This window comes from Lissotriton helveticus, chromosome 6 (genome assembly GCF_964261635.1).
Source record: "Lissotriton helveticus chromosome 6, aLisHel1.1, whole genome shotgun sequence".
Taxonomy (NCBI): Eukaryota; Metazoa; Chordata; class Amphibia; order Caudata; family Salamandridae; genus Lissotriton; species Lissotriton helveticus.
The window spans coordinates 382,532,361-382,552,779 of NC_136067.1; the positions used below are offsets into that span (position 1 = coordinate 382,532,361).

Below are 20,419 nucleotides of genomic sequence, written 5' to 3' on the forward strand. Positions count from 1 at the left end.
ATCAGACAGCGGACAGAGGGTCGACGGTGGGCCTTCTACAGCACCCCACCTCACCCACCCCTCCTCTTGCCCCGAGCCGTGGTGGTGTCCCTGCATCTTGCTCCTGCCCCTGAGACTGGCCTGGCGGGGTGTGGGTGAATCCTATCGGCTGTGCACTTCGGGCAGCTGGGTTCCCCCCTCCTCTGCTGCGACTCGTGCATCCACGGCCGGGGCGTGTGTTCGAGGCCCGCTCGCCCCCTGGTCGGCCCACTACAATCCCAACGGAGCCTGGACTGACCATCGAACATGGGCAAAGACAGGGCCTCCAAGGCAGCGGCAGCTCCCACTCAAATCAAGATGGACAGGTTCACCACCTTGGAGCACGAGCCGCCTGGAGAGGCCGAGGGGGCTCCCCCCATCCCGGGCAAGGATTTCATCCTACAGGCTATCAGCACCTCGCAGGCATCGGTGGAGGAGAAGATAGGAGAGGTCAAAGTGGACGTGTCTCTCCTCAGGCAGGACCTTCGCAATGCCACGGCCCGGATCACAGAGGCTGAGTCCCGCATTTCCACAGCTGAGGACGACTTTCATCAGCTTAAAGAACAAATGGCCATCCTGCGGTCACACACCAAGGAGCTTCACCGGCGGGCGGAGGACGCTGAAAACTACGCACGCCGCAACAACCTACGACTGGTGGGGTTCCCTGAAGAAGCTGACAAACCCAAGCGGCCGCATTTGTGGAGGCTTGGTTCACCTCATGGATGCCGAAAGACGCCCTCTCCGCTTGGTTCGTGGTGGAAAGGGCACACCGATCTCTCGCACCAAAGCCGCCAGTCGGGGCACCACCTCACCCTATCATTCTCAAAATTCTTAACTTCAAAGACAGGGAAGCCATCCTGCGCGAGGCGCGATCTCAGGGGCCCCTCAAGTTCCAAAATCACACCATCATGGTATTCTCGGACTACACCAAGGAAGTACAAGACCAACGCCGTTCATACATTGAAGTCAAGAAAAAACTGCGATCCTTGGGCCTTCAATACCAGCTTCAATTCCCAGCGCGCCTCCGGGTTGTCTTTCAGAACAAGACGCACTTCTTTGACTCCCCTCAAGCGGCTTGGACCTGGCTAATGGAAGAGCAGCCCCTCAGACAACAACGCAACCTGTCTCCTGGGCCAATGGGTGCCCCATCCCTGCAGGCCCGATTACCGGGGCCCCCTGTCGCCTCAATGCGTCGGACGTGGAGGTTGAACGCATGGTTCTTCCAGGACAAGGAGTTCCGGAGGGTGGTTGGACAGGAACTCAAGCATTATTTCCTGACTAATGACGGGTCAGTATCTTCACCAGGCACCCTATGGGACGCAAGCAGGGCCACAATCAGGGGGGTCGTCAAGGGCCAGATCAAGCTCCAGCGGCAAGCGCAGTTGCAGGAAATTATCTCGCGAGACGCGCAGGTGGTGCGCCTTGAACAATCCCCCTCCTTGGCCCCAGACGATTCCGAGGAGAGGCTTCTTGCTTGCATCCGTTCGGAGATTAGGCAGCTTTCCTTGGAGGCGGCTAAACTCCTCTGGCATTTGTCCGTAGCCAGAGTGTATGGCTGGGGCGACAAAAACGGCTTACTTCTCCACAGACTAGCCACCTATCCCAGGGCGAACCACATCATCCCCAAAATAATAGCACAGGACGGATCGGTATGCCGCTCCCCAGTGGAGATGGCTCGCGCCTTCGCTTCCTACTACCGCCAACTATATACGGTCAAAACCCCAACACTCTCGCTCTCGGGCTTGCTAGGAGACGGGAACGATCGCCTCCCTCACCTGGATTCCACTGTCCAGGCGGACCTGGACCGCCCCATCACTCAAGAGGAAATTAGGGAAGCAATAGCCCTTGCCTCCTCCGGCAAGACGCCAGGCCTGGATGGCCTCCCTCAACAATACTTTGCTCTATGTCACGAAACCCTTGTTCCTTACCTCGTAAGTCTGTTCCGGAAGGTGGCTGCAAGGGGTTCCTTTTTTTATGGTTTCGGTTGTTTATTGAAAGAAAATTCTGCAGTTGTACACAGCCTCACGTCTACAACCCAGGGGCCGGCGGCTTGTACTAAAGAGCACTTTACACAGCTGAAAGGCCAACATCCCAAAGGACAGGCAGCGTGTCTTATCCGAATCATGCCAAAGTCCATGTAAGCATCACATCATTGTCATACCCACTACATGAAATATAAGCAACTTCTTAGTGTACTGCGGGCAGGAATTTATCTTGCTTATAGCATAACTGAACGTTTATAACAAAAGCATGTTAATAACATGTGTAGTGTCCTTCATCACAATCAACTCTAATCACAACAGCTCACTCGCCCAAGGCCGCAACACCGTCAGTTACTGTAGGCGCCCTCCAAGCACACCATGGGTAGAGCACCTCTGCAGTCATGTCAAGAATCGCTAATTATAGGGCTGAGGTTCTGATATTTACCTCTGGGTCCGCCATAGACCCGTCATCTGGCTCCACATTCCTGTTAAGCAGATATGCTGTGTAGAGCCCCCAGAAGTTCTTAGGCCTACTTCAAGGTGGAAGTAGTTCAATGCAATATTCCGATTGTGTACAGCAATAAAGCCTGTCATGTGACCACTGTGACACTGTGGGGACAGGGCCTCTCATCCAACACATTGCACCCTGCGCCTTGCCATGGGTAAACCCATGTCTACTAGCCTGCGTATTGCCTTCGGTAGCTTCTTAGAGTATCCCAGGAGAGCTATTGCAGGGTCGGGAGTAAGCTCCATGTCTATAATGTTCCCCAATTCCAAGAAAATAGCCTCCCAATAGATAAATACTCCCGGACACTCCCACGTAAGGTACATAAAATCCGCTACTGGGGCCTGGCACCTATCACAGGCTGAATCCTCCCTCAAACCGTACCTGTGTAATCTCTCTGGAGTGTAATACACTCTATTCATGAATTTGAAGTGTATGAGTCTGTGTCTTCCAAGTAACGATATGCGCTTCGGATTAGTGCAGCAGTAGGTCCACATTGAGTCATCTATTGTAATTTGTAAATCTCGTTGCCATGCCAACCTAGCTTTAGTGTATTTGTTCGATCTGTGGCACATCGCCAACTTATATATGTTTGAGACTATCTTGCGGGGAGATTTCGTTTTTATAACATACAACAGTTCCAGCACCTCTGGGGGTTCGTTCAGGTCATCCCACAAGATGTCGCGCTGAGCTCTACGTACTCTATAAAACTGAAAGCTTTGCAACAAGATGCTATCTTCCACCACACTCGCAGCTTCGTCCCAAGTCTTAACCACCCCATCCTGGAACAGGTCACCCGTCATGTATATGTTTAATGTGTGCATTGCCCGCGTAACCCCGCCATCTCTACATGGGGGTAGCCAGTGGGTCCATTAGATCGGCATGACCGGTGAATACAGCAGAGCTCCTGTCTGCAATTGCAACAAGTTATGCCAGGCATGGCGTGTTGAATTAATGGAGTCTAGGATCCCCGTTCTCCGGTCGGCAGGTTCAAATATCGTGTCAGGGAGGGGGAGTGGATCCGCAAAGAGCTTCTCCATACGTAGAAATGGTATTTCCGGCGTGCCATGTATCCAGTAATAAGCCTGAGCGCCTTGTGCTGCTCTATAATATAGATTAAAATCTGGCTCACCTAACACCCCCCCCCCTCCCCAATGATACGGCAGTGTGAGTATCTGCCATTGCACTCAGGCTTGTTTACCCACCCAGGACAATTTTATCAGAGTTTGATGGAGTCTCTGGAAGAAAGAACGTGGCAAAACTATTGGGATATTCATAAAAAGAAACAATAATCTGGGCAATATCACCATCTTCATAATGGAGACCCGACCAAACAAGGGCAACGTCAACCTGATCCAGGTCTCAACGTCATCCTCCAATTTAGCCACTGCGGTGCCGTAGTTTTCTCTAAACACGATCTCTGAATCTGTGTGCAGACGTATCCCCAGGTAACGAATCGCGTCCGTGGACCATTGTAAAGGGTAATACATCTCGAAGTGTACCGTGACAGGGGTGAGTGGAAAGACAATGGACTTAGGCCAATTGACCCGCAAACCAGATAATGCCCCAATGTACACCACTTCCCTTAGAACAGAGGAAAGATTGTTTTCTGGGTCTCAGACATATAATAATGTGTCATCTGCATATGTAGACACTATAATCTTATAGTTCGGAAAATGTATGCCTTTATGCCCATGATACTCCCTCAGTGCACATGCCAAAGGCTCTGCAACCAAGGCGTATAATATGGGGGACAAAGGACATCCCTGCCGTGTCCCTCTGGATATCGCGAATAGTCCGTAACAAGATTGCCCAGTCTTAAGCGCGCCGTGGGGGCATTATACAATACCCCTATCAGTTGGAGAAAGACTGAGCCCAGTCCCATCCTGGTCAACACCTGACGCATGAAAGACAACTCTACTGAATCGAAAGCCTTTTCCATGTCGAGAAAGACCGCCACAGCTCTAGTATCCTGTCTGACATGTTGCATAGTTCCGAACACCGTGCGGAGATCGTAAGTTAGGTTTCTATCAGGAATTAACCCCACTTGCTCTGGGGCCACCAGAATCGGGGCCAGGGGAGCCAAGCGGTTAGCCAATATCTTAGCAAATAATTTGTTATCTACATTCAGCAATGATAGGGGCCGGTATGACCCACATTCCTCCATAGGTTTGCCCGGTTTAGGGATGGCGACTATAAGTGCCTCTCTTAGTTCGAGGCATTGATCCTGTTACACACATATCGTCAAATAGCTCTGAAAGATGGGGGAGTAATATGTCAATAAAGGCTTTATAAAAGCCGACTGTGAGGCCATCCGCCCCTGGAATGCTAGTAGTCTTCATTACTGCTAGTTCCTCTGTGATTTCGTCCTTTTCTATGGGGTGCATAAGGAATTCCCTGTTCGTGTTGGTGAGGAAAGGCAGTTGGATATGTTCCAAATAATCAAGAATTTCATCTTCTGCGCTGGGAGTATACTTTTCGGAATAAAATTGTTTGAACCTATCCGCAATATCTGTTTCTTCAGTCAGCATCTCCCCGTCCGCAGTCGGAAGCTTGGTGATCAGCGTTTTGCTGCCTTTAGGTTTTCAAAATTGTGCAAATACCGATCCTGGCCTGTCTTCCTCCCCGTAGACACGGGCCGTGGCATATTTGCCCAGATGTTTGACTTCGCTGTCTGTGGTCTCCTGGTATTCTCCTAGAAGTTCTTTTATTTCATCATTGAGCTCCTCGCCTTCACCAGCTCCTTGGCGTGCTTCCAAGACTCCCAATTTTTGTTCTAGGTCTGCTAGCCTCCGACATATGGAACGGAGAACCCCTGAGTGTTTAGTCATGGCTACACCCCGTACATACACTTTGAAGGCCTCCCAAATGGTCTAAAAGCTATCCACTGACCCTACCTTGACAGCAAAAAATGTGTCTATCGCGTCTGCAAGTTCTTCTTTAAAGAGGGGGTCGAGCAGTGAATAAGGGGGAAACGTCCATGTGAACGGAGGTATAGATTTCTTGGGTGTAGCAAGGACCAGCAGGATTGGCAAGTGATTGGAAAGCGTACGTGCAAGTAGTGAACAGTCGCAAACCTGTGCGAGAGTGACAAACTAGCCAGCCAGTAATCTATGCGGGTGTGTAAATTATAATATGCGGAATGTGTAAAACCCCCCTTTGTCCTGGTGTCGAACTCGCCATATGTTTCTAAGGTCCATGCCTACCATGATGCCGTCTAGTGTTCTAGCAGCTGCCACGGGCCTCCATACTGGGCAACCAGACCTAGTCAGATTGGGATCTCCGACCAAATTAAAATCCCCACCCCAGAGAAACCGTGGATTTGGGTATCTATTTGTCATGTTTGCTAACGTCGGGTAATATTCTGGACAGTCATAGTTGGGTCCGTACACATTCACTATGATCAAGTCCATGCCCCTACCCTGACATTTAAAGATCACAAAGCAACCCTCGCCATCTGAGGACATCTGCTCAATTGTGTAGTCAGATCGAGGGTTAACCCAGGTCAATACCCCCCCGTAGCAGGAGTTGTGAATCCAGATACATTAATATTACCCAACAAACCCCTACAGCGTAACTTCCGCTAGTCAGTGAGAGATGTCTCTCTTGTAACAAGGCTAAATCTATATTCTTTCTATTCAAGTAGCCTAAAACCTTGCGTAATTTACGATGATCGTTAAGCCCTCGAACATTCCACGTCAGTGCTTGTACTGAGTCTATCATCATTGGAGCGCCAACCCCACTAGGTGTCGCCATCCTGTGTTACAATTCTCATAATGCATTCATACCTGTGCAGTGTGTGCATAAAGCATACACCATGAAATCGGAAAATCAGTACCTTAAACAACCAAAATAACATTACAATAACACCCCTTCTCACTCCCCCCACCCACAATAGACCTCCCCAAACTCGGTCACGCAGCATCTTAGAAAACACCCCCTTAACCCCCTTCAATCCCCCCCAAACAAAAGTTACCCCTCTAGTGTATACCACTCGCGGGCAGAGGTCGATCGGCAAGCAAAAAATACTATACAGACACACGCCTGCCCCATCTCCCCCACACCGTCTTGTGATGTTATGCAGCATCACCTATCGTGCAACCCCCTTGCTGCCCAGGCTCGCAGGGAAATCACTTATGGCTCCATTTCTACCCATGTCCAGGCCCTGTGCCTCATGGGACCATCACAAATGCGTTCGCGAAGTCTGAAGAAATCACATTAGGAAGCTCACCCAATATCCCACCGCACACCATCCCAAGCCACCCAGCCTGGTCCCAACTATTTTCCATAGTGTCTCATCCTGCCTGAGGAGCATTTAAAGTCCCATAATTCAACAGTTCAGCCCCCAGAGTCGCACTCATTATTAGATCGTATCTGACTTCAAGTATCGCTGTACATTCCACCCACCAGGCCGCCCGCTCACCCAATTATTAAATCCCCCCCACTGAGATATTTATCAACCAGTGAGCGCCAATCCAACTCAGTCCTGGTCCTCCATCAAACCCCCGGCTGCCTCGTCCAGCAAATGTTGCTCCGGATTCCGGTGCAGTTCTTTGGACCAACCTTTTAGGGCTTTCTGTAGGGCCTTCGGGTCCGTGTAGATGTGTGAGCGACCTTGTCTGTTGACTCTCAGCTTAGCAGGATACAGCATGGCATAATCCAATCCCAAGTCACGTAGCTGCTTTTTCATGGGAATAAATTGTCTGCGCGCTTCCTGCACGCGAATAGTGAAGTCCGGAAAGCGCGATATCGCAGAGCCTTCAAACAACAGGGATTGCTTTTCCAGAGCTAGCCTCAGGGCGGAGTCTCTGTCCCAGTAGTTAAGCAGTTTTGCAATGATTGGGAGCGGTGGTGCACCCGGGGGCGGACGAGGGCCCAGGGAAAGATGTGCTCTCTCCACCACAAACATATTGGAGAAGGCGCCTTCGCCAAGGAGATTGACCAGCAGCTTCTCAATGAACAGTTCCATATTGCCAGTTGGGGGTCGACTCTGGAAGGCCCGTGATTCTGAGATTACAGCGTCGCAAACGGGCCTCCAAATCCTCCGTTTTATCTTGCAGAACGCATAGGACCCTCCCGAGCTGCTTGTGATCTGTATCTAACGTGGTGTGTGCTTCTTCCACCTCCGTAAGTCTCCGTTTGGACATGTCCAGCCGTTCCTCGTGCTTGTCCAGACGCTCCACCATTCTGTCCATCCTGTAGGAGAGTGCGCCCATTTTCGTGCCTAGTGAGGTGATTCCACTTTGCAAACTCTTTTCCATGGATAGAAGCATACTGCGAATGTCTGGATCTGAATCTTCAGCAGCAGGGGTGTGCACCCTGGGGGCCTCGTCTGTAGTAGCGTCATGCGATTTAGAACGTTTCTGCTCACAGGAGAGCTTGGGTTGCGCCCTGTCCACTCTGCCCATGGTTGTGGCTGGTCGGGCCCTTCCGTCAGGTTCTAACAATTCTTTCTCACCAGTGCCTCGGGCTCTAAGCGGCCAGGTTGTTCGCGTTGAACTTCCGGCGATCCCAGCCACTCGTCCTCAAGCCTGCCGTGCAGACATCCCTTGGTGCAAAAGCCCCAGTATGCCTGTCCTCAGTCGCAAAATCAAGTCACCTGTCCCATCTCCCCAGGGCTCAAGGTTTCATGTTCAGGCGTAGCAATTCTGGCTGCCCACCTCGAACAAGACCTTAGCGACAAAAAGGTGAACATTGCAGCTCCCAGGGCCTCTCTCAGTGCCTAGTCCTGTTCAATGCAGTATTTCTGCGGCTACCTTTCGCAAGGCACTGGTGTGACTCCATAGCTTCTACACACTGCCACCACAGTCCGAGTCGCTGGCACTCCGCACTTCTGCTCTGTACCATGCAGGGGTCACCAGATTTTCACCATCCGCCAGTACACCAGCGTAATCCCTCTAGCATTACTTCCTGGCCATCAGTACATCATAATGGAGCACCCAGGTCCAAGCTCCAACTTGCTCCCTGTCGTGTGCTCTTAACCGACGTGTGATCTCCAGGCACAGGCTCAAAACACTCAACGCCCGCTCACAGCACCTCACCTTTTAGACTGGGGCTCCTCTCCCCAGGCGTCGCGTCTTGAAATGGCGGATTCGCTGTGCAACGGGCCTCTTCCGCCGCACCGCGACCACAGCTACACTGTACAGGTCCGCCAGCACACTCAGGGTTACTCCGCAGTGCCCACCAGTGTGGGTCTTGTTTAACAAGCAGTTTCCGTCCTGCCGTAATGGTCGCACTCGACAGCGCAATCAAGAGCACCGACGTAGCTCCTCGGCGCCGGTCGAATTGTCCTCTTACACTCCCTGCTGCACAAGCACTCCGTAGCAGCGGCCACTCTAGCGTCGTCACTGAGCCCCCAGTCGTATTGTCAGGGCAGTTCCACAGATCTCATAAGTCACACTTGCAGAGGCCAGGATTCAAACGCGGCTTGTTAATGAACGCAACTCCACCCCCCACCGTCACTCGAGCACAGGGCTTTCAGGCCCACTAGGCGGTCTGCATCTAGCACTCATCTCTCTGTGCAAACCAAACGAAAATGAGCCGGAGCACACTCCCCACTGCGGGCGTATTCCGATGGCTAATTCTCGTTAGGGGAAGGTGTAGACGGCGTGCTGCTGTCGGATAATTGCCCGATTAGTAGACGGCGTGAAAGAGCTAAGGGCTCAAGCGGCCATCTTGGTCGTGAACAAGCTCCGCCCCCGCTGAAAAGGGTCCCTTCCCTCCTGAGACAGACATGGCCACCATTGTGGTTCTTCTCAAATCTCAGCCACCCTCCCCACGGTGTGCGTACTACTATCCCATTTTCCTTATCAACACGGAACTGAAACTGTTCGCCGCGGTCCTTGCATAGCGCCTCAAGCCCCACCTGTCCATATTGGTTTGCCCAGACCAATGTGGGTTCATGCCATCACCTGGTGCTCGGCACTGTCTCCGGAGGTTGCAACTGGCCCTAGCACTTCGTCACTTGCTCACCCCCTATTTAGCAGTCCTCCTTGTGGACTTTGAGAAAGCCTTTGATTCGGTGGACTGGGTTTTTTTGGATGATGTCCTCGCCGCGATGGGTTTTGGTCCCCACTTTCGGGTTCTGGTCCATGTCCTGTTCGCCCGCCAGAGGGTGTGTGTCTTGGTCAATAGGGTCTTGTCGGACCCCTTCTCTGTCTGCAGGAGAATGAGGCAGGGGTGTCCCCTTTCCCATCTGCTCTTCGCTTTGGTGATGGAACCCTTGGCTGCCCTGATATGGTCGGACGGGCGTGTGCATAGCTGGAACTGGCCCAATGCGGAGGCTGACAAGATCGCTCTTTACGCGGACGATGTCATCATTTACCTAGCAGACCCTGCCCAGTCCGACCCTCAATGCCTCTGAATTCTACAATCTTTTGAACAGGCCTCCAATCTCCGGCTAAACCCCGATAAGTTGGTCCTGGTCCCTCTCCACCTGTCTAGAGAATGCTATGAATGGCAGTCTAACATACCGCTCCATTGCCAGTCGCTCAAATATCTAGGGATATGGGTGACTCTGCTCCACGAGCTAAGCTGGGTCCTCAACGTTACTCCTCTAGTGAAGAAGGCTAAGGCAGATCTCCAGAAATGACAGGCGTTGCCTCTGAACACTATGGGGAGAGTCGCCCTGTTTAAAATGATGATTCTACCCAGGGTCCTTTATGACCATCAAAACACCCCCCTCGGCTTCCCGAGGGCCTGGTTTCAAGAAATGGATAGTATAGCCTCTAAGTTCCTCTGGGGAAAATGGAGGACTCGCTTGGCTCTAAACATCTGTAGGGTTCCTTCATTTGATGGGGGCCTGGGGATGATCCATTTATACCTGTATTATCTAGCCACACGCCTGCTATCCATACACGACTGGTTCAATGGGGGGCTGGTCCGACCCAGCCTATAGGCTTGAGCTAAGCAAGTTGGGTCTGACCAAAGTCCAATCAATGCTGTATGGGCATCCTATTCCATCCCGACTGCCGGAGGTGACGCACTCCGCGCTGTTGGCCTGTTGGGCTGCGGTGCGACACACTAAGTGGACACAAAAACTGACCACACACCCCTCTGGAAGGGCACCTGGCTCAGAGAGGTTAGTGGGCTACAGGGCTTCCGATCCTGGGACCTTATAGGGATCTCACAGTTGGGGGGATGTGTGGGCAGGCGGCCACATGCGTTACTTCAAGGACCTCCAAACCAGACACTACCTGCATCAGTCACAATTTTACAGATATCTACGCCTGCGCCATGCTCCCCATGTACACCTCACGGTAGGCAACCGGCTCCCTGACCACAGCCCGCCTGAGGCACAGATTATGATGGGAGACCTGGGGAAGGAGGCATCCCTCGCATTTATCGGACATTGGTCAATAACACCCCAACCTCGCTAGATCGACTCCGCACTCAGTGAGAGGAATGGGTGGGCACATTGGAGGAGGAAGACTGGCTCAATTCTCTTATGGCCCCCAGGCCGGTTACCGCCTCTGCCAGGCTGCTTATGGTTCAACTATGCTATTTACATACAACCTACCTGACCCTGGCGCACCTTCCTCTGGCATGTTTTAGCCCGACCCCCGCTTGCACTAGGTGCGGCCATGAACGAGCTAACTTCTTCCATGTGGTATGGGCTTGCCCCCGACTGACACGGTTCTGGGGGGACATTGAGGAGGAACTCATGGAAAAACTGGGGTGGGAAGCCCCATACGACCCAAGACACACGATTCTCAGCATTATTGATGGACTGGATGGGCCCAGAAACTAAAAATAGTTTTTTACTACGGCAATGGTTGTGGCTAAGAGGGACATTGCCGCTTCTTGGAAGTGCCCTGATCCCCCAAGCATTGGGCACTAGCGGACCGGGGTCGATTGATGTGCCATACATGAAAAAAAACATGTATAGGGCACGAGGTTGTCCTAAAAAGTGTCGAAGGGTTTGGGGGAAGTGGTTGGGGGAAAGACATGCAGGGAATGTCCAAATGTAATTAGCACTGCGTCCTTCCAGCTCTGTAATAGGGAACAATCGAAACGTTGACTATGCTCCTGTATTTTCTTGGTGTTGTGATGAATGGCTGGTATCTTTTGTCAAACCAATAAAAATTTGTTTATCAAAAAAAGAAATCAGTTTAAAACAGAAAAGCTGCACAAGTTCGGAATGTGTAGAAATCTGCAGAAAGATTCTAGCTTTTCTTTAACTATCCAATGAGTAAAAAAATAGACAATGTTCTCTCTTCTTGTCATTGTAAGCTAAACAATTGAGCAGAAGAAAGAAAAGCAACGTTGCTTTAAACATCTCCTTCAATTATGCTCCGTGACCTGCCTTTCACCTTGGCTGCTTGCTCCAGTAGCAAGCATTGTGACATCAGCACTCAACTGTAATAACGTATAATAGTCTAGTTCTGGTGTCTTTTCTTTATAATCGGTGACAGGGTGTCACAAGTTGCCAATTATAAAGAAATTAGAGACTGGAATGTCTACAGGGATTATAGAATCCTATGTATTATATATGTATATTAATATATTCATAGTAACTACACTTGTGCAATATGAAAAATAGATTATCAGATGTTGTATGAAAAGCCACACTTGAAACCCGATACTGGGACACAGTAACTGCCTTCACTTTTTGGTACTTCCTGCTTTAAATACATAATCAATCAGGGTCCAACGAACATGGACAATTCACTTTTTAGGTCTCACCTGAGCCAGCGCATGTGCTGCTCTGCGAGACATTTAGTATTGGAGTTTTCAAAGTGCTACCAGACGCTTTTGCTGGCCTCAAGCTTGCATGCATGCACGCGTACAGCCGCCATCTGCCTCCCTTCCAGTGCGATCACTTTCACTGTCTCCAAGCGGCCGCGTGCGCGTGCATCACTAGCGTGTTTTTTTTTTTTTTTATCGTCCCCTTTCTATCCCTGTGCTCCTTTGCTCTTGCCGCTATAGGCTCTTTTAAGTATTGAACTTGTATTTGCAAAATATCAGTATTCGCTTGCAGCTCTACTACAGTGCCCTCAGCTTCCTTTACCCTGCTAGTGAATTTGCCCACATCTGTTAATAATGTACCTATTTTATGTTCTAGGGCTACTCTTGGGTCAATAATGGCTTTTAAATTTGTATCCATCTTTTTTTCTGTGATGATTGATTGTGAAGCGCAATTATTTCTCGCTCTTCCTGCATGTACTAACGAGGTTGCTCAGATATTACAATTGCCCGAGTCAAGTTCTACATCTGATAAAAGCAGCATTTACTTAAAGTGAAGGCTGTGTCAGAGCACAGCCAAGCGGCCTATATGAAATTAGCAACAGTAAGTGTCTCAAAGAAACAAGGCAAGAACCGCTCCCTCCCTCCCTCTACGTGAGCAATGATCCCTTCTACTGAACAAACCAGCCCCTGAAGAAAAGCACAGCCCTGTAGACTAAACAACCAAGCCCAGCAATATCTCCATATCCAAATGGGGACTAACAGCAAATTAAGAACAGGACGTCCAATCAGTGTGTCCATTTTCCTCCTTGCCGAAACACTATCGGCTCATATGACCCTAGCCTGCTCTTTGGTTTCAGGCAATGTTTACTCGTCCAAATCCGCCCCAGACAGTTTGGAATTTGCCCGCTATCATTGCCCCACTAACCCTTCTGAGAATAAATATGCTTCCATCTTAGTCTGGTTTTATTCCTATGTCACATTTACTAATGCTGATAGTTCATGTACACTCATTTGACATTGCAGTAGCTTAGAATTCATTTATACATTACTGGTTGCGATAGGGGGTCTGACTGGCTGTTGGAGGGCCACCAAGACTGGACGACCAAACTAGAATTGGGAGGCCTTGCACGCACCGGGGTACTGGCCCTTCGGAGTGTTGTGGGGGTGGGGTTGAGGGAGGTAGGGTGCTCCCAGGGAACTTCCACAGATCACAGGGATCAATGTACTGTGCTGGCAAGAAGCTTTGAATAACATTTGGTACACAAACTCACTAACCACACCCCAGTCATGGATTGGCACCCAAAGAAGAGTGCTCGAGTTCTGACCATGCCTCCCATCCTCCCTCCGCCTCAAACAATACAGCTACTTCTATGTTGTGCTATTATTAAGGTTGTGGCGGATGAGCAGGTCCAAAAGCCCAGGCTGTACACTCATAGCCAATAGGTCTTGCATTTGCGACCTTGTAAGTGTTCAGCCATGCAACAGTTGGTGTTGTTGCACCAAGGATATTCTGCTACATAACTAAATACTTATAAGGTCCCAAAAGCGAGACCTATTGGCTATGACAATGCTTGTTCTGTAGGCAGCATTTCTCTTCTCTCCCCTGTTTTTTCTTGTGTAATTCTTTGCCATAACTTTCTCTGAGCATAGGTCCTCTGCATTTGCTTTCAACAGTTCCAATTCTTGCTGAGACTGAATAAGATGAACAAGTTACATTTTCATGATAAGCTATGATTCGATGTCTATGACAGAGGAAAGAGTGAAAACGACTTCTTCTACCGGGCCTGCTCAACCTACTTCTGAATACACATACCTTGACTCTCTGGTCTTCCTGAATTGATGATTAAGCAGTGTGGAAGGAGATTTACACCAGGAGCAAGACTGTTTGGGACTGTAAACTAAAAAATAAAATTAGATAAGTAATATTGTCTTTCACTAGGCAGGTGGCCTTTCGACATGTATATGTCTTTACTACTGACGAGATACATCATTACACATTAATCTGCAAACCCAGCTTTCTCTTCCAACTCTTGCCCAACCAAAGTGCTGTTCATTAAGAATGCCCTCTTGGATTTCATAGACCGATGTTTGAGGTCCTGTACTTCAACAGATTAGGGTCAGTGGACTGTGGTAATAATGCTCTTAACTTCATCTTCATCACCTGAGGGAATGGTTTTGCCAACATTCGCAATTACCATGCAAATCTTAGAGTTTGCCCAAGTGGGTATGTTGAGCCGTGAGGAAACCTTAAAAAAATCGCTGAGATACCTAATGTATGCACCTATCAAAAGGGAACGAACTTAAATGTATAAGTCTCTATTCAAAAGAAAAGTACCTCAAATTCACTCTGATTGCAGAAGTGTGGCAGAATGATGAAAAAGAAAGTGTAATCTTTTTTTTTTTATTTTGATCTTTATTTGTGTTTTCCTGTTGTAAAATTAAAACAATACAACATGTGCAGGAGAAGTAGTGGATGAAGTGTTATTCATTGTTGAGATACGCAAATGTTATATTGTGAAGTTTTCCTCATTTATTCAATCTTTGTGCTAAACATATAATGTAACTGAACTTTTTTTTACTTTTGATCCTTTTTTTTAAGTGAGGGCTAAATTATTATTTTTATTGGTTTTTGTTTAGATGTTTTCAAGGTGCAGTAGAGATTCTATCTTGAGAACCTTAAAAAACAAGGCCACAACGTGTTTCAAAGAACGAAATAACAAAGTATGTGGAAATTCCAGGGTAGATGAAGGAGAAGAATGTGATCCTGGTCTCTTGCACCAGCATGATGATCCTTGCTGCAATGCAAACTGTACGTTCAAGAGGAAAGTAAAATGCAGGTGAGAGATTCAGTTTAGAACCCAATTTATTGAACAGTGACAAAAGGCATTTTTTGTTCCGAATTGTAAATACTAATGTTATGCAGTAAAAAATTACTCACCAGGCCATCTAGGTATCCTCATCTGAATCTTTCTGTTTGATTATCTTTGAATCAAGGGAGAACTCATTATGTAAATTGACAGCAGATGCAGTCTCTTTGTATATGTGGACACTTCTCTAAGGAGGACCCACATGCAACATAGTATCACTTGCCAAGTCCTCCTCAGAGAGAGTACACCCGTTGGCCTGACATCAAGCAGGATCATTAAAGAGGGTCAGCTCAACTTGAAACATGACTTGAGGTAGAGATACAATGTCCCAGCATATGAAGTGAAGAATATGTAGCCAGTACGGCCAACAGCAGGTAATATCGAATAGTGTCCTGACAAAGCTATTTATGTCACTAAAGTCTTTGATGCTTCTTGTTTCACTAACCCAATCAATGTGTAGTACTGGCTACTTACACCATAACTCAGAATTTTCTATTTTTTTAAAATCTTTTTATTGTTTTATAAAGCCATACATAGCAATCATACAACAATGAATAACATTATACCTTACATCATATCAGCAATGTCTGTGCTCCCATAGGTTCACATGATAAGCTATGTCTCCTTCAACAGCTGTTACTATATAAGTCAATTCTCAATAATCGTCCAATCGCACATATACCTATTTCAATAGGAATACTGTTAGACGGAGACCTGGAGGGTCGGCCGAGCACAAGGGGAGAGGCCTCCGGTGAGGGCCGTCTCCAGCGATCGTACAGACAAGTAACTCCCCCCCCCACAGATAGACACCACACGAAGATCAGATTAACACCTTTTATAGGCAGTTCTGGAAGTGGTAGTACGATACAAGGAGGTCAGGACACGATGATCCTCTCAATTCTAGTCTCTAGTAGGGAAAGGGGGTAGCGGGACAGTCTTGGTACCGACTGGTACTGAGGTGAAACGGCGGTAGCTCACAATCCTCGAGCTCGGTGTTCGGACGGGTCGGACTGCGGCAGCGCCAGCAGGTCCCGAAGAGGTCGTAGATGGCAACGGGCCGCGGCAGCGCCAGCAGGTCCCAACGAGGATGACGGTTACAACGGGCCGCGGCAGCGCCAGCAGGTCCCACGAGGATGAAGGTTGCAGAAGGCCGCGGCAGCGCCAGCAGGCAGGGCGATAGTTCACAAGGCAGGGCTGCGGCAGCGCCAGCAGTCCGTCAAGGATGAGTTCTTCTCGGTGTCTCTCGACTCCAGGATACAACTGCCCTCCTGCTCTGGGGCTGCCTCAGTTATAGGTCTGGCGCCCTTTGATGTCCGGACCCTCGCACTGGGAGGCCGGGAGGTCCGGGATGAGGGAGTCCAGACACCCAGCAGGGGGGTGGAGCCAGCACCCGGGGAGGCTGGGGGCGATCGGCACCTGGCGGGGGGAGAGCCATCGACACTTCTTTCTCCCATTAGCCTGCCAAGTGGTCCGTTCACCTCCTGGGTGGGTGGTGGTGCCGGGATGGCGGGGCCTGGCCAGGTCCAGGGTTGGGGTCGAGCTGAGGCCACGCGGCCGCGTGGTGCAGTGTCCAAGATGGCGGCTGGGCCGGGCAATGGGGCTGACGGGGGCCCGGGCCCGTGACACAGAGACATCCGGGAGCAGGCGTCCCGGAGGGGATGGGTTGCGGGTTGCTTCTGCGGGTAGCCCCCGGAGAGCCGGTGTCTGGGCCCTGTCATGCGGGGAGGGAGCGAGCCCTTCGTGGGGCCTGTCCAACATGCGTCCCCCCCAGCTGAAGGCGGGGAGAGTCACCCATCCTCTTGGGGACTCTCCTCGTCGAGGCGGAAAAAGCGGGACAGGCCATCCGCGTTGGCGTGGTCTTGGCCAGGGCGATGCTCCACAGTGAAGTCCATCCCCTGCAGGGAGATGGACCATCGCAATAGTTTGGGGTTCTCCCCCCGCATTTGCATTAGCCATTGCAGGGGCCGATGATCTGTTTGTACCCGGAAGTGGGTTCCGAAGAGGTAAGGCCGGAGCTTCTTGAGGGCCCATACTACCGCGAAGGCCTCTCGCTCAATGGTGCTCCAGCGCTGTTCTCGGGGCAGTAGGCGTCTGCTGATGAAGGCCACTGGTTGGTCGACTCCCTCGGGGTTCAGTTGGGAGAGGACGGCCCCGATGCCATGGTCTGATGCATCAGTCTGGACGATGAACTCACGGCTGTAGTCGGGGGCCTGGTGCACAGGAGCGGTGCACATGGCGGCCTTCAGCCTCTCGAAGGCCGCTTGACAGTCGGGAGTCCAGTTGACGGTTCTTGGGTTGGTCTTGGATGTGAGTTCCGTGAGGGGCCTCACAATGCTGCCATAGTCCTTTACGAACCGCCGATAGTACCCGGTGAGCCCCAGGAAGGCTCGGACCTCGGTTTGGGTTACGGGGGGGCGCCAGGATTGGATGGCAGCGATCTTGAGCTGGAGGGGGGCCACCAGACCGCTCCCCACTTGGTGTCCGAGGTAGGTCACGGACCCCTGGCCGATTTGGCACTTGCTGGCCTTGATGGTGAGGCCGGCCCGTTGGAGGGCCTGCAGGACCCCTCGGAGGTGGCGGAGGTGGTCTGACCAGTGGCGGCTATACACCGCGATGTCGTCCAGGTATGCGGTGCTGAACTCTTCGAGGCCCACCAATACCTGGTTCACAAGTCGTTGAAACGTGGCTGGAGCGTTTTTCATGCCGAATGGCATCACTCTGAAATGGTAGTGTCCATCCGGGGTGGAGAAAGCGGATCGTTCTTGTGCCCTGGGGGTGAGGCCGATCTGCCAGTAGCCCGCCGTCAGGTCGAAGATGCTTAGGTAGCGGGCCGCCCCCATGCGGTCAACTAGTTCGTCGGCTCGGGGGATGGGGTGAGCGTCGGTGCGGGTGACAGCGTTCAGACCCCGATAGTCGACGCAGAACCGGAGCTCGGGTGTGGTGCCCGGGGCCGCAGCTTTGGGGACCAGTACAACCGGGCTGGCCCAGGGGCTGTCCGAGGGTTCGATGACTCCGAGTGCGAGCATCTTGGAGACTTCTTCTTGGATGCAGGTGCGTACCCGATCTGGTACTCGGTACGGCCGGTGTCGGATAGGAGGACTGTCGCCAGTGTCCACGTCGTGCAGGCACCAGGGGGTGACCCCGGGTGTGAGGGAGAATAGGTTTGCAAATGGCAGCAGGAGGGCCCGACAGTCTTGGCGCTGCTCCGGGGTCAGAGCCTCGGAGAGTTGGACCCCGTCCACCGAACCATCTTTTTCCCCGGTCCCCAGTAGGTCAGGGAGGGGCTCGGAGTCCTCTTCCGCCCCACTGTCTGTAGCCATCAGCAGGCTGAGCTCCGAGCGCACGAAGTGGGGTTTGAGTCTGTTGGCGTGGAGGACCCGGAGGGGATTCCGGGGGGATTCCATGTCGACGAGGTAGGTGACGGGGCTCTTGCGCTCGATCACCTTGAAGGGCCCCGTCCACTTGTCCTGTAAGGCACAAGGTTCGATGGGGGACATCACCCATACCTGCTGGCCAGGCTCGAATTCGATGGAGGAGGCATGTTGATCGTACCACGTCTTCATGTCCTCCTGACTGGCTTCAAGATTGGCTTTGGCGATCTCTCTGAATCGCCAGGTCTGATTACGGAGGGTCAGGAGGTACTTGTAGACGTCTGGAGGGGTCTTCAGGGGGGCCTTTTCCCACTCCTCTTTAACTAGGCTGAGAGGCCCGCGAACAGGGTGTCCGTACAGGAGTTCGAACGGGCTGAAGCCGAGGGACTTCTGGGGGACTTCTCGGTAGGCGAAGAGGAGGCACGGTAGTAGCACGTCCCACTGGCGGCGTAGGGGTTCTTCCAGCCCCATGATCATCCCCTTGAGAGTGCGGTTGAATCGCTCGACCAGTCCGTTTCCTTGCGGGTCATAGGGGGTTGTGAATCGGTAGGTGACTCCGCACTGTTGCCATAAGGATTTCATATATTTTGAAATAAAGTTCGTGCCCCTGTCGCTGACGACTTCCCTGGGGAAGCCCACCCGAGAGAAGATTCCCATTAAGGCTCGACCCACCACTGGTGCGGTTACAGTTCGAAGGGGAACCGCCTCAGGATAGCGGGTGGCGTGGTCCACCAGGACCAGGATGAATCGATGCCCTTGTGCTGTTCGGGGGTCCAGGGGCCCCACAATGTCTATTCCCACCCTTTCGAACGGGGTGGTCACAACGGGGAATGGTTGCAGGGGTGCCTTGAGTTTGCGGCCGCTCTTCCCGCTGGCCTGGCAGGTCGGGCAGGACCGGCAGTGGTTGGAGACGTCATTTCTCATTTTCGGCCAGTAAAAGTGAGTCACCAGGCTGTTGTATGTTTTGTCTTGCCCCAAGTGTCCAGCCAGGGGGACATCATGGGCCAAGTTCAAAAGGAAGTCTCTGAAGCAGAGGGGCACCACCAGCACTCGACTGGCCCCCAGCTCCGCTATTCTTTGTTCGCTGTACAGTAAGTCATTGTCCCAATAGATCCAGTGGGCTCCTGCGGTGTCTCCTGCGCTCTGGGCGAGCGCTTGCTGTCGCAGTCCCTCGAGGGAGGAACATGTCTTTTGCTCTTGCCGGAATTGTTCTTGGGTGGGCCCCCCTTCCTGACGCCACTGAGCCAGGTCGGGAAGGTCTTGGGGCTGAGCGGCTTCTCCTTGGGTTTGTTCCGGGGGGTCGGTAGGGATGGAGCTTCCCTCTGGAGCGATCGGGGGAGGCGGTGCTGGCCATTCGGGTTCTTCAGATCCAGGGATGGTGTTGACGGCCATGGACCGGGTTGTTACACACGCCCAGCCCGGGAGGCCCAACATCCCCAGGTGCTCTCTTCTTTCAACGGCTGCCCACGGGGAACTCTCGAGATCGTTCCCCAGGAGGCAGTCCACGGGGGCATCGTCGCGGACAGTCACTCTTAGCATACCGGACACTCCTCCCCATTCGAAGGGGACGCAGGCCATCCGACACAGGCTCTCCGAATTGTCGGCCGATCGGACGGGGCAAAGAACGTTTGGCAGGATTTGTTCTGGGGTCACCAGGTGACAACGGACGGCCGTCACACTGGCCCCGGTGTCACGCAGGGCTTCGGCCTTACGCCCATTTATGTTCACCCACTGACTGTATTTCCTGGTGTTGGCTGGTAGGGGAGCCCGCGGGATCAGCTCTCTTCCCCCTAGGCAGGCCAGGGTCATGGCGGCGGGTTCCCACTCGGGCTGCTCCTGCTCGTACTCGTCAGGCTCTTCGGAGACTTGCTCTTCCCCTAGGGCGGCGGCAGCCATCTGGCGGGGCCTGGGGGTCTGGTTCTTTGGGCAGGTCGGGTCACTGGCATAGTGGCCGACTCGTTGGCATCGGTGACACGTAACGTTGGCTCG

At 51.7% G+C, this 20,419-nt stretch overlaps 1 protein-coding gene across 1 annotated transcript in view; it reads left to right on the forward strand.

Moving 5' to 3' along the window:
* The window catches only part of ADAM17 (ADAM metallopeptidase domain 17), a 578,388-nt gene that overhangs the window by 388,100 nt on the left and 169,869 nt on the right, over positions 1–20,419 (forward strand). Inside the window, exon 12 of the mRNA XM_078647824.1 lies at positions 14,830–15,029. Coding sequence (XP_078503950.1) covers positions 14,830–15,029 — 200 coding nt within the window. The remainder of the gene's footprint in view (positions 1–14,829; positions 15,030–20,419) is intronic.